Source organism: Pezoporus wallicus, unplaced genomic scaffold, assembly GCF_028554395.1.
Source record: "Pezoporus wallicus isolate ANWC-B61680 ecotype Strahan unplaced genomic scaffold, APGP_CSIRO_Pwel_v1 contig_6783, whole genome shotgun sequence".
Taxonomy (NCBI): Eukaryota; Metazoa; Chordata; class Aves; order Psittaciformes; family Psittacidae; genus Pezoporus; species Pezoporus wallicus.
The window spans coordinates 1,343,979-1,359,440 of NW_026637555.1; the positions used below are offsets into that span (position 1 = coordinate 1,343,979).

At 38.0% G+C, this 15,462-nt stretch overlaps 1 protein-coding gene across 2 annotated transcripts in view; it reads left to right on the forward strand.

Annotated features, from left to right (window-relative positions):
• VAPB (VAMP associated protein B and C) overlaps positions 1 to 13,584 on the forward strand; it is a 34,912-nt gene extending 21,328 nt beyond the window's left edge. Inside the window, exons 3-7 of one of the 2 annotated variants that reach the window (XM_057406366.1) lie at positions 3,813 to 3,916; positions 6,131 to 6,211; positions 7,245 to 7,298; positions 7,556 to 7,594; positions 9,190 to 13,584. In XM_057406366.1, coding sequence (XP_057262349.1) covers positions 3,813 to 3,916; positions 6,131 to 6,211; positions 7,245 to 7,298; positions 7,556 to 7,594; positions 9,190 to 9,348 — 437 coding nt within the window. In that variant the 3' untranslated portion in view covers positions 9,349 to 13,584. Of the gene's footprint in view, positions 1 to 3,812; positions 3,917 to 6,130; positions 6,212 to 7,244; positions 7,299 to 7,353; positions 7,528 to 7,555; positions 7,595 to 9,189 lie in introns of both variants that reach the window. The other variant, XM_057406365.1, reaches the window with a different exon arrangement.
• Positions 13,585 to 15,462: the final 1,878 nt, after the last annotated feature.

The following is a 15,462-nucleotide window of genomic DNA, read 5'->3' on the forward strand; positions in this document are numbered from 1 at the left end:
CTGCCAAGGTTTGGTTTTGTCTGCTTGCTTTAGAAGAATTTATCTTGATATTCACAGATTTGATATATTTTTGTATGACTGAAATATTTAGAGAAGGAACTATGTAAACATGGAACAAACGTGCAATGGTGCGCTGGATTCTGCCTGTTTCTGTAGAGATGAGTGTCCTTCACTCACCTCTAGCAGAGCTGATCAAATTGCACCGTTGATCTTGAGGCTTGCTCCTGTAGCTTGTTGGGGTATTTTATGTAAAGGTGACCTGAATGTGGTAGATTTGGTCTTTCCAGACCATAAAGAATTTCAGGCAGTGCTATTTGGGAAAATTACCAGTAAAGCTAGAAAAGAAATCAGATTCATAGGCCATTGAATGGACTACTTAAGAGTAAGTAAACAGTGATGTGGTGAATGGAAATAGCAGGAAGTTACTAGTGACATTTCTTGAGAATGATTCCTAGTACTAATCTTGCTTAATGCTTTTATAAGCAATTCTGGCACAAAGAGTGCACTAAAAACCCTGATCATGATGTGAAGTTGGGAGGCTGAGGAGACGCTGGAGAACTGGGTGTCCTTGAAGGCTACAGTAAGAGAAACAGAGGATGAGTTTCATCAGAGAAACTGCAGAATCATGCACTTGGAGAATAAAATCCTCCTGCTATAATTGCAAGCTTGTTAAATGAAGGGGCTGGCCAGGGTGACCAGAATGCTGACATAATGAGGCTGGGAATAAGGCAAACGTAGTATGTGCAAACAGGCTGGATAATGGAAGAGAGAAGAGTATGAATGCTCTTGTCCAAGGCACTAGTAAGATTTCCTGAATGTCTCATGGGAGCAGCTCATACAGAGGAGTTGAAGCCAGGACAGGTGCAGGGAATGAATGGGGAGCCTGGCCTGGCCACTGAGTCTGGCTTGCTTCGTTTACCAGAAGGCCAAGAGTTACTGTGATTGATGTTTTGGAGTGTGCCAGAAGTGCATGACTCTTCCCCTTCCTTGATATTTAAGCAGAAGGGCAGTATTGGTCTAGGACCAAGTAAACAGGCCATTAATAATTTTAGATGGAAACTAGAGGAAGGTTGCTGATGATCTGAGCAGGGAGACCTTTCTGTTCCTTCTACTTGTGGAAGGGAGTGCCAGATCCTAGCAGGCGTTATGGATAGGGTTTAGCCTCCTTCCATGTTCCTTGCTTCAGATTCCTACTGTTCCTTGAGAAAGCAGGTTTGCTCTAGGAAGCCAGAAGAGTTTAATACTTTTGACATTGTTATTAACATTGCCAGTAACTGCCCTAGAAAAAGGAAAGAGTATATTCGGTGGTCACTGCCTTGCCTTTGCTATCTACAAAGCCCTATGTAAAATACCAGGGGTGTAGCAGCAATGTGTAAGAAAACTGCACTCCATTTCTTTGGAAACACTTCAGCACAGGATGTATATATCGTCAGTCCTCTGTGTTTGAATTTTGACAATGTCAAATGGGGTAACAAATATAACCTGTGTTATTCCTCATTCCATTGGAGTCTCAATGACTTTACAGTCTTTGCTTGTGGTAGAATACTTCTGGTGCTTTAGCTGGAGGGTGATGAGTTTAAGAAAGTGGTTGAAATACACACCCCTGCCTGAGGGATGCTGTTGCTAGCAAATTTGAAGTTCATGGTAATCGTTTTATTACTTAGAACTCTGGGTTCTGATGGAAGCTGGTCAGAAATTTTTGAGATGAGTTGACTGATTTGAGTAAGGCATTTTAAAGGAAACATACACTTCCCACACAGTTCTTGTGCAAGTTATGCAATTTCCAGTCAAAACAACAGTAGCCAATTCTTCAGCAATTAGGACAGTTACATGGAGCTGATCTTTCACCGAAACCCCCAACAGTGTGTGAATAAATGTTGAAATGGTTTGGCTTCCTCTTGAACAAAGTACTTATTTCTGAGCTTCCCATCTGGCTTATAAGACATTCGCTGAATAATTTGTGTCAATGTGACTTTCATGTATTGATCTAAAAATACAAGTACTAACAACATTTGTACCGTCAAGCCCTCTCTAGCCGCTTGCTCTTATGATTCAGTGAATGGAATTTAGAGCAGTCACTGGTTTTTGAGAATGGCTTCAGCACTACCACTTGGGAAATAAGGATTTTCAAATGAGCTTCTAGTTGCACTCAGCAAAGCAAACTGATCTAACTGCAGACCTAGAGAAGTTCCATAACAGTGGATAGTTTTAACTACTCAGTTGGATTTTACACATTATGTGAGCTTGGAATAAGTTAGGTGTCTACTACAGGGGTGGAAAACTTACACTGCTGCTTTTCAGTGAGGTATCATGCAGTTTTGAAATGTTTGTGCTTTCACAGTGCACTCATTTCTGTTTTGAAAAACAGTTTTAAAAGCAGCCTGTTAATAAGCAAACATTTTTTTTGTACTAGTGTTTGATTACTGAAAGGTGAGTTAAAAATATATAATAATTCTTAAAAGACCTCGTCTGAGAGAATTTGCTGCCTTCCATCTTGTGGGGCTTTAAAAGTCATGAGGTTGTTGATAGCCACAGATTGTGTGCATAATAAAGGTGGCATGTCCATAACATATTCTACTCATTGAAGGAAGTGAACTGGTTTGACTTGCCTTCATCAGCAGTAAATGGGATCTTTTGGATATTGCTTTTATATGACAAACCCTGCAGTTAGTGCATGTGAATTTGGGCACATAATGTCAATGAAAGTAATCCTAATTCTTGAGCCGCTTCTCTTCTTAGCAATTGAATTGAGGGACTGAAGTAGCTCATGGGTTGTGAAAAGTGAATTTTAAACCCGGCCACCATTTTTTATGTTAGCAGTAATTGCAGTATATGCAAGTTCATTTTAAACTTGAGGGCGTGGTAGCTTTTTGCAATATCTAATAATGAAATGTATGTGTATGAAATACATAATTGTGCCTCATCAGGTTACTTTAACATGTTAGTTCTTTACTCAAAAAAGATGAGACATAGAAATTCCAAATATTATATAAATAATATATGATATACTTTACTATATACTATGTTATGTGCTATATAAATAAATAACATTTTAAAAAAGCACGCACACCCCTTAAACCTCTCTGCCCCTGAACACAGTCATTTTCTCCATAAGCAAATGCTGGAATGTTTGTGATTTTTCAAATGGAGAGAAACAGATTTCTTGCATGCCTTTCAGAGGCTAAGTTAATATAGCATTTAACCCTAAACTTCCATCTTTAAATTGGTAACAAACTTTCAGCAACTTATTTTTGGAAGAGAAATATTTGCACTTGATAAAACAAATACCATGAGACTCTTAAACCCTGTAGAGGAAATTTCCATCCTGAGACTTGAGCCTCAAGGTTTAAAATGTTTGAGGTTGTCCCTGTAGTCTTTCTCAGGAACCATCAGCAATACAATGTGTACAACTATTTAAAATGCCAGCTTATTACTTCTGCCCCAAGGAGGAAGGAAAAAAGATGTTTTCTTGGAGGATATTTCCCTCTGTCCCAGAAGATATGTAAATTACCCTATTTACTATGAATTACTATTATTATCTTGCTGTAGTTTGTATATGAAATACTGTAGCATGATCAGCACTTCCAAAATTCTCAGACAAAAATCTAGATGGTCTGCAGTCTGTTTCTCTTATCTCTTGAAATTTGATTTCAAAGTGAGGTTCCCAATCTCAGTGGCTGTTTTGATCATAATGTACATACAATTTGAAACCATTTGAATGTTTGTATTTCTCAAATCTAGTAACTGTATCACCAGTGCATGTCTGCATCAGAGCAATGTTAAGATAATGTATTTTTGGGTTTTTCTTGCAGTGATGCTACAGCCTTTTGACTATGACCCTAATGAGAAAAGTAAACACAAGTTTATGGTTCAGTCTATGTTTGCTCCAGCTGATACTTCAGATATGGAAGCAGTAGTAAGTATTGAAATGAATTAAAATGGATTTCTTTACAATTGTATAATTTTATAAGACCTTTCATTGTGTTGCCTAGGGGCTGTTGTCTGTCCACACTGGAAGGATCCTTGAAAGCTTTTCCAGATTTCTATCTCTGCCTTGCAAGGTGTTTTCTGTTTATTTTGAGCTCCAGGAATCTTGCACTGAAAGAGCTAGTATCAGTAGTTGCTTCTTTAAGACAGTGCTGTCAGTAATAAGATACCCAGCCATGAAAAGAAAAATATTAAGTAGTTGTATTTTTTCCAAGGTATTATTTTTTAGCAAGGACAACTTGAACTATATATTCTAAGAATATGTAGAATATATTCTAAGTCTGTGGCATGTTTTTATGTTTATACCTCTACTCTCAGACTTGAGTCTTCCCTTGAGCAGGCCCTTTTTCCAGGAGGATGATTTTAAAGTATTGCTTTTTTCTTTATCCCTACATATGTTTATTATGGCTTAGGTAAATGGAAGGCCCTCACAGATTTTGTCCTGTGGATTACAAATGAGAGTAACAGAGGCATGTAGGTGCTGAAGCAAGGAAGGGCAAAAGATGTAGAAATAAGGTGTCAGGCTACATTAAGACAACTTGGAAAGGAACAAATCGGTATGTCAATTGATGGCTTTTCCTATAACAGCAAAATTTGCTACTGCAAGAAGGCACAAGAAGGCTTTCTCTAGTCTGGCTTTTGTTGGCTTGAGAGAAAGTAGCTAGCGAGGACACAATAAAAAAGAAAAGGCCATTACTCTAAGGTGTGGGTCTTGTGTGTGTTTGTATGTATGTGTATTACTTTAAAAAGCCAACCTCAAAAACCTCAGAGTACCTATGGCTTTTTTACAGTAGTCTTTACAGTATGTATCATCTTTTGAATAGCTTTCTAAAGCTGCAGCCCTCTGCAGGGTTAAGCATTTCCTTTCTGAAAGAGATTTATGGAGCTATACTTGTTTAATGGCCTCAAAATAAGATCCAGTGGGAAAAACAGCAATGGTAATAAAATGTCTGCACCACTGGAAAGATAAGCCAGATTGCCTTTCTTTCTAAACCTTTTAATTTTTATGAGTTACTTTATACCAAGAAAATGTTCCTCTGCTAGCAAAGAACATTTTTTAGGACCTAGGTGGCCCTTCCAGTTTTCCAGAGCTCTACAGACCAGTATGATTTCTTTGCCTGTACCACTTTATCAGCTGTTAGCTTTGTTACCGCTCTCCATGGCTCTTCCTATTCTGGATAAACAGGTGAGACAAATTACTGGAGTACTATAAAGCTTTCAACACTTCACAGGCAGCCAAGGAGCTCGAAATACAGCTCTGACTTCAGCCACAGAAGATCTGAAGTACGATTCTGCTATTTAGGATGAGTCAAATACTTGCTCAGGTTCCACAGGGGTTAGCCATAATTTGACACCTACTTGAGATATGCTGAGCAATACCATGCTACCAGAAGTATGGTCAAAGTGAAGAGAAGCATGTGAGATATCCAAGATGTAAATGTGGATGCTTCTTGCTGTGTATCACTACTATGAATCAGTCTTTTCAGTTCAGGGTTACAGCAGATATTGAGCAAAGATTTATAACTGTTAATCCCTATTAAAAATATTGAAAGGGAACTTGTTTATGGTAGACTCCCTAATTGGGGGAGAGAAGGATGAGAGGGGAAACTCTCTTTTTATATGTAGCACATCTGTTATTATTTAGACATTGATCCTGAAAAATGAGGTGGAAAACAAGGAGGGAGAATAACAGCCCTTTAGTTCATACCAGTCAGGAAGAAAACCTCATGTGGAATTTGGAAAGCAGAAATTGCTTAACAAAGACTTCAGAACTAACACTTAGTGATTAAGGGTTTTGTTACCTTTCCCTTCCTTTAATGTACCCCTCCTTTTTTCTTTTTTTTTCCCCCTAAATCAGGACCATAGCACCCCCTGTCTATGCTCATTACTCTTACACAATTCCCAGTTCTCTCATAAATTACATGTGGGGTTTTTTCTGACTACTTAGAATCTGTTTCCTTCATAGTATCTGGTCTTTCTTTGATACCACTCAGTTACATGTTTGGTTTAATTTTTCATTTTTAATGGTAACATGATAGACACCTGTGGGCTTTTTGTAAGATGATGATATTTATGTCACACTGCATTTTTCATCTGCCTTTATACTAATGTTTAATATTAAATTAATAATAAATTATTCTAGTGGAAAGAAGCAAAACCGGAAGAACTCATGGATTCGAAACTTAGGTGTGTGTTTGAGCTACCAGCGGAAAATGATAAGCCTGTGAGTATTTCAAACTGCATATTGAGTGTTTTAACATAATACCACAATAAATCATGTAAAATGGCATGTTTATACAGACAGCTATATAAGCAAAAGACAGAACCCTCTGTTGCACTGCCTGGATGGCATCACCTTTTGAAAACACAATATAAACTATTTAAAAATCTTAGTGAAGCTTAATGTGAGGAGCAGCTAATTTGAACAATGCACGTACAACACTAGCACAGAGAAGTCTCTGAGGTGATCTGTTTCCATTTAGTGAAATATTGCAGGATAAAGACTATTCTTTTAAAAATTGAAAGATTGTGATTGATGGTCATAAAGCTGAGAGTTTATCCTGAAGCAGGTGTAACTGTCAGCAATATTAATTTTCCTGTCCAACACCCCCTTTTGCTTCCTTGGTACAGCACTGATTTTAGCAAGTAGATTGGTAGAAAGCTAGTAAGGAAGACATAACTGCAGTTAGGGGTTACGTTGCAATTAGCAGCTATAATATTGCAGGATCCTTTTTTGTTAGGTTAATGAACACATTAATTTTTAATGGCAGTATGTAGTGTCAAATGTAGAACTGGTAACGGATTGAATACACTGAGAAATGTTTCCTAGTAGGTAGGTGCTGAAGGCACAATTGTTCCGCCTTGCACTGGGCAGCTTTTAATTCCCATTGTTACAATGTCATTAAGATGGAGAGGTGACAGCCAGCTCTAGGGAGAGAACAGAGAGGCAACCACAGCACAGCAGGAGGGTAGCTCCTGGCAATCCCTGGTTTCTGAAGGAGCTGCTTTTGTTTGTGCCTGGGGAGGGGAAAGGTGAGGAGAGCACTAATACTCCACAAGCAGACCATGAGCAAGTAAGTTCCCACTCACATTGTATGACGTGGACTAAGGATACTTCCTTTTCTATGTATGCAGGGACTGAAAAGTCAAGTTCATTCTGTCTGCACTTACTGCTGCTGATCTGGTGTTTTTTTTGAAACAGAAATGGGAAGTAAAGGTTACATAAAGAAAAATGTTGTTCATTTCTTTTGATACAGGCACGTGTCAGGTGTACAAAGACAATTTTACATGATTCTCCTCCTAAATATCAGGTGTGTGGTGTGATGTTAACAACTAACCAAAAATCACTCTATCCTTTTTTAACAGCATGACATAGAAATAAATAAAATTGTATCCACAACTGCAACAAAGACAGATTCCTCTGTAATGTCTAAATCAATAAGTTCTTTGGATGACACTGAAGTTAAGAAAATAATGGAAGACTATAAGAGGCTTCAAGTAGAAGTTCAGAGGTTACGGGAGGAGAATAAACAGTTTAAGGTAAAGATACTTCTTTATTTTTTTCCAGATTTACCCTTTTCCTGAAAAAGAAGCTTCCAACATAAAGGTTTGGTTCCCTGACCTTGGCATGATACTCTAATATTCTAATGTAAATTAAAAGATAGTGTAGGTTTTTCCTCTATAAACTGAAAGTGTTGAAATAAATGCTTCTTTGAAAGGGGCATCCAAGTCATGCAGTCGGAGAAACTGATTGGATAGCAAACTACTTAATTCCTTCTCTTCTGTTTTCTTTTTCCACCTGTTTTCCTCAGTCTGAAGCAGGCATTCAGTGTTGGATTTCGCCCTGTTCTCTCAAACTTATGGGAGCTTGAGGGCACTGTTGTGCAAATACTGTTTTAGTAATTGCACCTACAATACATCTATAATACATTACAGTTAAAATGACCAAAGTGAGACAGATTAATAGGAAATATGCTTCCTATCAAATCCAACACATTGCCCTGAAATCAAGTGAATGGGAAGCCTTTAACACCATGCTGAGAATCTCTTTTTACAGCAGTTTCATTTGTTGTAAATGCCTAGATCACAGATAACAGCACCAGTGAAAATTTGGAATTTGTGCCTGTTGGAGCTCAGTGAAGGGAACTCTGTTCTGGCAGCATTGATGCTGCTTGGCTTGGCTGATGCATAAAGAAATTCTTTAGACTTTTGTAAACCAGTTTTGCTCTGCACATAGAATTAAAAATGTATATGGCTGAGACACGACCTTCTTCTTGTATTCTTGCCCCTTTAAATTCAAAAGTGAGAAGCACTGATGTACTCCGAGTCTTTAGAATTTCGCTTATCTGACAATTTTTAAGGCTGCAATAACTTTTATTATAGATTTATTAGTTATTTTTTATGTATAGACTTGAGGCTTTCGCTTCAGTATCTTATGGTTTTGCACTATAATACTGTACCACGTAAAGTCTAAAACTAGTGCTTTGGCTGTATACAAGTTTGGTAACAAAAGTCTCATTTTGCTGTCTTCTAAAATGCTCTGTGTGTGTGTAATGGAGTGTGCTAACACACAGCTGTGCTGCGCAACATCTTGTGTTATGATGTTGTTTTATCTGTTGTCTCATATATCTTTAAATTGAGAGAGCTGTCAAACTCATACCAAGAATATATCCTAATTACTACCATTAGTTTCATGTCAAAATGTCAGGATTAATATGATGGGGGAAATAGATTGCCCTTCAAATGCTGATAAAATTCGCTTGTGACATCTAACTAGGCAAATGATGAACATAATTGGCTTAAAGTTGCGTATTTTTCACAATCAATTTTAGTTACACTGAAAAGCCTTTTCCCCAACAGTGCTGTATTTGATTACAGAGCAAGAAAAGCACCTTCATGTCATTCCCTCCATCACTGCTTTTGAAGATCTGGAGCTCTGCAGATTTTGGACAAGGCTTCCTCATTGCTTCCCCTGTTACCTTAGTCAACAGGAGAAAAATTCTAAGAGCATGTGGATTTTGCTCTGCTAGTCAAGTAGATACAGAATTCTTTTCACTACACTTTCCTTCTCAGGATTATTGAGGAAAATAAAGTTCTAAATTAGCTTTCACCTGTTTTATTATGGTCACCTGTAATAAATATGATAAGGGAGAATATTTGAAGCTGTCTTTCAGTAGAAATAATCAATATCTCTTCCTTCAGGAAGAAGATGGACTGCGGATGAGGAAGGCACCTCAGACAAACAACCCAATATCTGCTTCTGCAGCTGCTGTCAAGGACGAAGGGTTCAGCTCCAGACTACTTGCTTTGGTGGTTTTGTTCTTTGTCTTTGGTGTAATTATAGGAAAAATAGCCTTGTAGAGGCAGCATGCTGGAAATTGTAAATTGGTTTGATGGTTCTGCCATATCATTGGATTAAATTTATTCATAACAATGTTTAAAAAAAACTTAATGTATGACATCTCACAGGTCTTGCCTTTAAATTACCCCTGCACAAATACTATGTAACGTAATCTAGAAAGTTTCAAATGTACAGTGAGTGGATGAATGAAAGAGATTATGCTTCAGTGATGAAGGGGGGAGAAAATCACGATTTAACACTACAATGGAATATTGTATATGTCATTTTAAACATTCTTAGACCCTGGTATATGTTGCTGGATGACCTCTTTTTAAAAAAAAAAATTACAAAAAAAAAATAAAAAAAAAAAGGAAAAATAGAAAAAACTCTTCCTCCACTGCCGGAGCTGGCCCTATTGGATGTTTGGAGGTGGGTTAGGCAGGAGGTGTTGATAAACTTCTGTAAAATATGTTAATCCACCATTCTGCTCATAAATTTAACAGTTTCTGTCAGTGTCTTCAACTCTGTGCAAGTTACCAATTTCTTGGCACTTGAATCTTGAGAAACTGAAAAGAATTGTATGTGGCAATGCTGAGTGTGCTAGGCATCATTAAGAGGCATATATTGACTGGTATGACTCTCATTTGGAATAAAGGTCAATGCCTTGTTCTCATAAAGGGACCAAGCTACATTGCTGTTGGTTCATTTAGTTGAATGAAAATGTTACTCAGAGATGTTTAATGCATATTTAACTTATTTAATGTATTTCATCTCATGTTTTCTTATTGTCACAAAATTGACTAATACTATATGGTATGAAAAGGCACCTGTTTAAAGCCAGTGACTAGAACTAAAAATTCGCTGCTGTAGTGATGCGAGATTCTTCTGCCTCCTGGTGTTTTGGGCACTACACCATTGTTGGGAGTTCTGATTATCTGAGCATTGGAGAAACAGTGGTCAGGGAACTGGTTTTGTATGTAAGTAAGTCTAGGGGGACAAAAACTATTAGTAGTAAACTAGTCCTATGCCGTAAAAGACCAATCCTGTTTGACTATGTAGCATCTTAAAAAAAAAAAAAAGGAAAAAAAAAAGAAAAGAAAAATTAAATAAAGCCCCCAAATTAATGTTTCCTTTGTTACTTTTGTCATGTTCTCACAGCTTTAGGGGGTGGGGGGAGGAAACAGTATTCTCTGTCAACTTAGTTCACGGCATAAGGAAAGCCTTGTTTGAGGATGATTTATTTTTCTTTCCAGCCTAATCTTAAAATCCATCCAAACCACCCCATCCTGAGCCTGATACACATAAATGCTGGTCAGAGTAACCGTCCTGACTGCTGAGGTACAAGGTAAAAGGTAACGTCCCATTTTTCAGTTTAGCTGGGTTCAGTAGTTAAGATGCTTAGTAACATGTTGAAAGTAAGGTTGAGGTAATCTTGTGCTAAGCATACTTTTACTGCAAAATACATACACTCGATGTGTTGTAACACGTTGAACTTAAGTGGATGACAGCTCTTGAGCAGGTAGAATCCTGTATATTCTTAGATTAGGTCCAAAAACCATCGGTGACAAGTTTTAGTAGCATCTTTCATGGTTTGAGGTAGGTTTTTTAAAAGCAACTTCTTTCATTCCTTCGTTATTCCTGTGTTTTCTTGGGAAAGCTATTTGGGCTGCAGCCTGTCTGCCATGCTCGTTGACCTTTATATTTGTTCCACTTGTGTCTCAAGGGTTTCCTGCTTTGCAAGTGCAAAGAAGTGACATTTTATGTGATGTTTAATGAGAAGATAGGAGGAAAATAATCTTACTGGTGTGTTCAGCTTAGGAACACAACTCTGGCAGTACCTCCAGAAGGTTCAGCTGAAATGAGAGGGGTATCTTCAGAATTTTAAAATGTGAGTGCCTTGTCTGCTCAGGATGGAAGTGACAAAGCTATTCAAGTATGCCTGTAAAGGGCAGAGGAGATGGGAGATGAGCTGGAAAGAATGAGGCAGAGAGTTCAGTTTGACAGATTGGGCACAACTGATCAAGAAAAAAGATGCTTTCTGGGCAGTAGAAGCTAAAGAGAACTTTTACATGAAACACTTTAAGAGAACCTTTTCAGAAAGACAAGGTTATAAATGATGTTGTAAAATTAGTTTTCATGGCTTTGATGAATGTATTTGAGAGAACCCGAACTGAAGGGAGTTGGAGCTATGCAGTATTTTTGAAGAGGCTGTTGTAAATATCTTGATATGACTGAAATGTGTTATCAGAAAAGCTGAATTCCTAACTTGCTTTAAACAAAAGATATTGACTCTTTCAAGAGCCCTTTGTTCTGCTGCAAAACAGCCTCAGAAAAGTTTGGGCCTTTGAAAAAAAGGCTGTATGCAGAGTAAAGGGGGAGGATTGAAGCCTGGAACTGCTTTCTTGTGAGTATATCTGTAATAATGTTGCAGGGCAATTTTACACACACTGTTAGCTACCATAGTGGACTTGGCTGGCCCGGGCAGCTCCCAGCTGAAGGGGAACGCCAGCAGAATGTCCGTTTTCCTTCCAGTGTTCAGTATGCACTTGGTGATCTGTGGCAACTTGGAACTTTAAATCATTTGTGAGCAAAGTCATCCCTGTTGTTTGCAGGGTTATAAAGAGGTCTCAGAAAATGCTCTCATGCTTTGCTAGATGCCTTACAAATGTGTGATCAAGGAGACCAACAAACAGAGGACTGTAGTTAAGGATCTGTTGGCAACAGCTGTAGCCTGCAGTTGGGCCGACCCCTGCTATCAGTCCTAAACAAAACTCCTAAATTAACTGCTCATCTTTTGGAACTTAACAGAATTCTGAGGTCTTTCCTCACCATTTCTGACACAGCTGACCAGCCAGTAACACTGAATTGTCAGGGTTATGCTTTTGCCGAGCTTAAAATGACTGATGAGTGGAATCCTTAGTATGTATCTGGTCAACCAGATACTTCTTTCATACACAGCAGAAAGAAATCTGAAGATGTATTTTCTTGTGAGGTTCCTAAAAAGGCGGTCTGTAGACAGATTACAGACCAGATTGGATGGATGTTCTAAACCTACCTGGATCTTCTGTAAGTTGTTCCTTACACAGTGACCCCAGAGCAAATGTTTTCATGAAGTATTCACAGAAAGTGAATTATTCTGGAGGCATTGTGTATCTTCAGAAGTTATGCATGAAACATAGAGTTTCTAAGTAAGATTGTCTGGTGTCCTTGCACAACACCAGCTATAAGAAAACTGTAACTGATACATAATGGTACAAATCAATATATTCCTTAATCTAATTATTGTCCTTACTCTTATTTTAAGATGCCCAGTTGCATATACATTTATCATTAATTTTCATAGGATCTGGTAGAGGCTGCTTAGGTAGCCTTCATTTTGTGGAGCTGTGTACTCCTGTCTGCACTCTCTGGCCAAATCTGGAATAAATAGGTATCTAAAATGTCCTGAAGCCTCATACTGGGAAATGAATGCAAAATTATTTCTACTATTTTTATGTAGTTATCCACATCTTAAAGCAAATATTCCATGCATGACTGATGGTAACTATTGCTCTGCATTGGCACTTGTCAGCTGTGACTGCACAACTGCAACAATTGCATATGTAAGCCAAGCACCCAGCTTCAAGTTAGCATTGAATAGCTTTAGGGATTGAAGAGCAAGATGATGCCAGGTGTGTCACATTGAGAGGGACTAATGTACCAGAACGCAATTTTCTAACACTACAGGATTGTAACTGCTTGGTGGTGGTATTCCATGTCCTGAAATGTCCTTTTTTTTGTCCTGAAATGCTGTGAATGGGATAAAGTTGGAACCTCATTTTGCAGATGGCTGTAGTTTCTTCTCACCAGTAAACTATACAGTTTTTATTCACTGCACATGTAAAATTGCACTTCTAATTGTAATCTTGATTTAGCAGTCGGCATATTTACATGGTGTGTATTTACATACATACAAAAATGGATTGTTAATGTCTTGAGATACTTGATGTTGCAGTTGCCTAATGAAAGAAAACTGTCATCCCTTTTCTTTAGCAATTGTGTATGACATTTTCATCTCTTCATCATAACACTTCCTTAATTCTCGGGCACAGCAGTGACTTAACTGTAGTATTCTACATTTTTGCAACTATACTTCTCTTGCTCTACATGATGTCCTGAAATGCCATATCCTGAGTTCTGTTTTCTATATAAAGTAACTGAGAAACAACCACAACCAAAAATCCCTCTGTTTGAAATTAAAGAACATGTGAAACAAGCGTGCTGAACTTCATGTTTGTTGTGGCTGTGTTACAGCTGCAATAGTGCTTCACAGCAGCGCTGGAGCAGCCTGGGGTGGGAGAGCTGCTTTTTCATTGTTTGAAAATGGGTTAGATCCATTACCCAAATCCTCAAGTGAGCAAGCTGAGAAGGGACAGGTGGTGAGTGAATTTCAGTTACATACTTGAGATTTTTTTTTTGGAGCCAGAAACAGTAATATGAAAAAGAAGAAAGTAGTCTCTAGAGGAGTGAGATTAGTGCAGTGCTGTATGTGAAAGCTGCTATTCTTTGTAATTAGTTATATACCTACAAATTAATTTAGTAATTAGAAAATACTCGTGTAAGCCAATGTTTAGGCATTTTACAAGGAAAAGCAAGTACTGAGCAAAGCTGGTTGGTTGCAGAGTGAAACCTAGCAATTCTTTGGATACATGTCCTAAAAGGATGACAGTGGGATGCAGTGCTGGTGTAAATCATCTGTTACTGTTAGATAAATAGTGGGATTTATTGTTCAAGCAGGGCAGTGCTGATCCTTTGACCATGTCCAATTAAGATTTCTTTATGTTATGCTGACAGCCTCGTGTATACTGAATCACTTTGTCTAATGGGTCAGTGCAAAAGTGACATTACTCATTGTGCTGTTATTAACTTCTGTTTTGATAAGCTTCAGAAGACAAGTAATTGTGTGTTTCCACTACTCATATTTGCTTAACTATAAAATGTGTTTGTTTTATTAATGGGTTGATTTTTTTTTTTACTGGATAAATGTAGATTATTTTTTAAAATAACACAAGTACCAGCCAGAAATCTCTTTACCCTGTAACTCTCTACTGAGCGTGCACTTGCGCCCTTCCACATGCCTGTGTACCTGTCGTTTACTCCACTGGTTCTGTGGCATATTTGCTTTCACAGAGCTGCTTTCACATTTGTATCTTGAAGAGTAAATCTTTTGAAGACGTCACTAAACTTCCACGTAGATCTTTTTGCCTCCCAGTCCAGGCCTAAGTTTGTCCTGAAGCTTTTGCATGAGTGAGAACTGAAACAAGGACCACTGAGTCTGTGAGCACAAAAACAAGTCAGCTTTTCCTTGAAGCAAGCTTGAACTTTGGATCTTTCCTCCTATGATCTGTCACAAGAAAATGGCCTTTTCCAGATGGCAGAACAAAAGAAGTTAAGAAAACAAATGAATTAAGAAGAATTAATTGTAGCCGCATATTACAAGTTGACGTTATACATCTGGCATTTCTGTTTATGTTTCTGCATCAGTACATTTCATTCTTTTTTAATAAGTTCCTAATTCTGTGATTTCTCTTTCCAACATCTTGAAGTGCCTATGAAGAACTGAGGCACAACCTGTAATATTGTTCCCAGTTTAGCTGTACTTCATTTTTTTTTAATCAAATCTTTTTCTTCAGTGGATAAACTCACAAGATTAGAAAAGCCTCTTGAATTCCCTCATGTTTGAGTTGGCAAAGTTCCCACACGCAATTATCCACATGTAGCTACTTTTAAAAGACCTTTATGAAGCCTGCACAAAGTCAAGCACTCAGAATTTAGGAAATGGCAAAACCAAGTTTGTGCACTGTTAATTTGGCCACTTTTTGTGAGTACAAGGCAGTATCTGATCAAGCCTTCAATGCCGGGTCAAGAAGTGAGCTAAGGCTGCCCAGAAGTTGTCTAGAACTGCCCTGCTTTGTGTGCCTGAGTTCTCTCAAGATACGTATAATTAGGTTTTTAAAAGCTGAACTGTTGAACTTAAAAAATGGCATCATGGTATTAGGTGTAACCCATGTGTGTGTCAGGATGGAATCCTTTATGTCCTGCTTGTGGACATCCATTCTTGACCCGAGCATCTGAGCTGAAGCAGCAGTATTAGC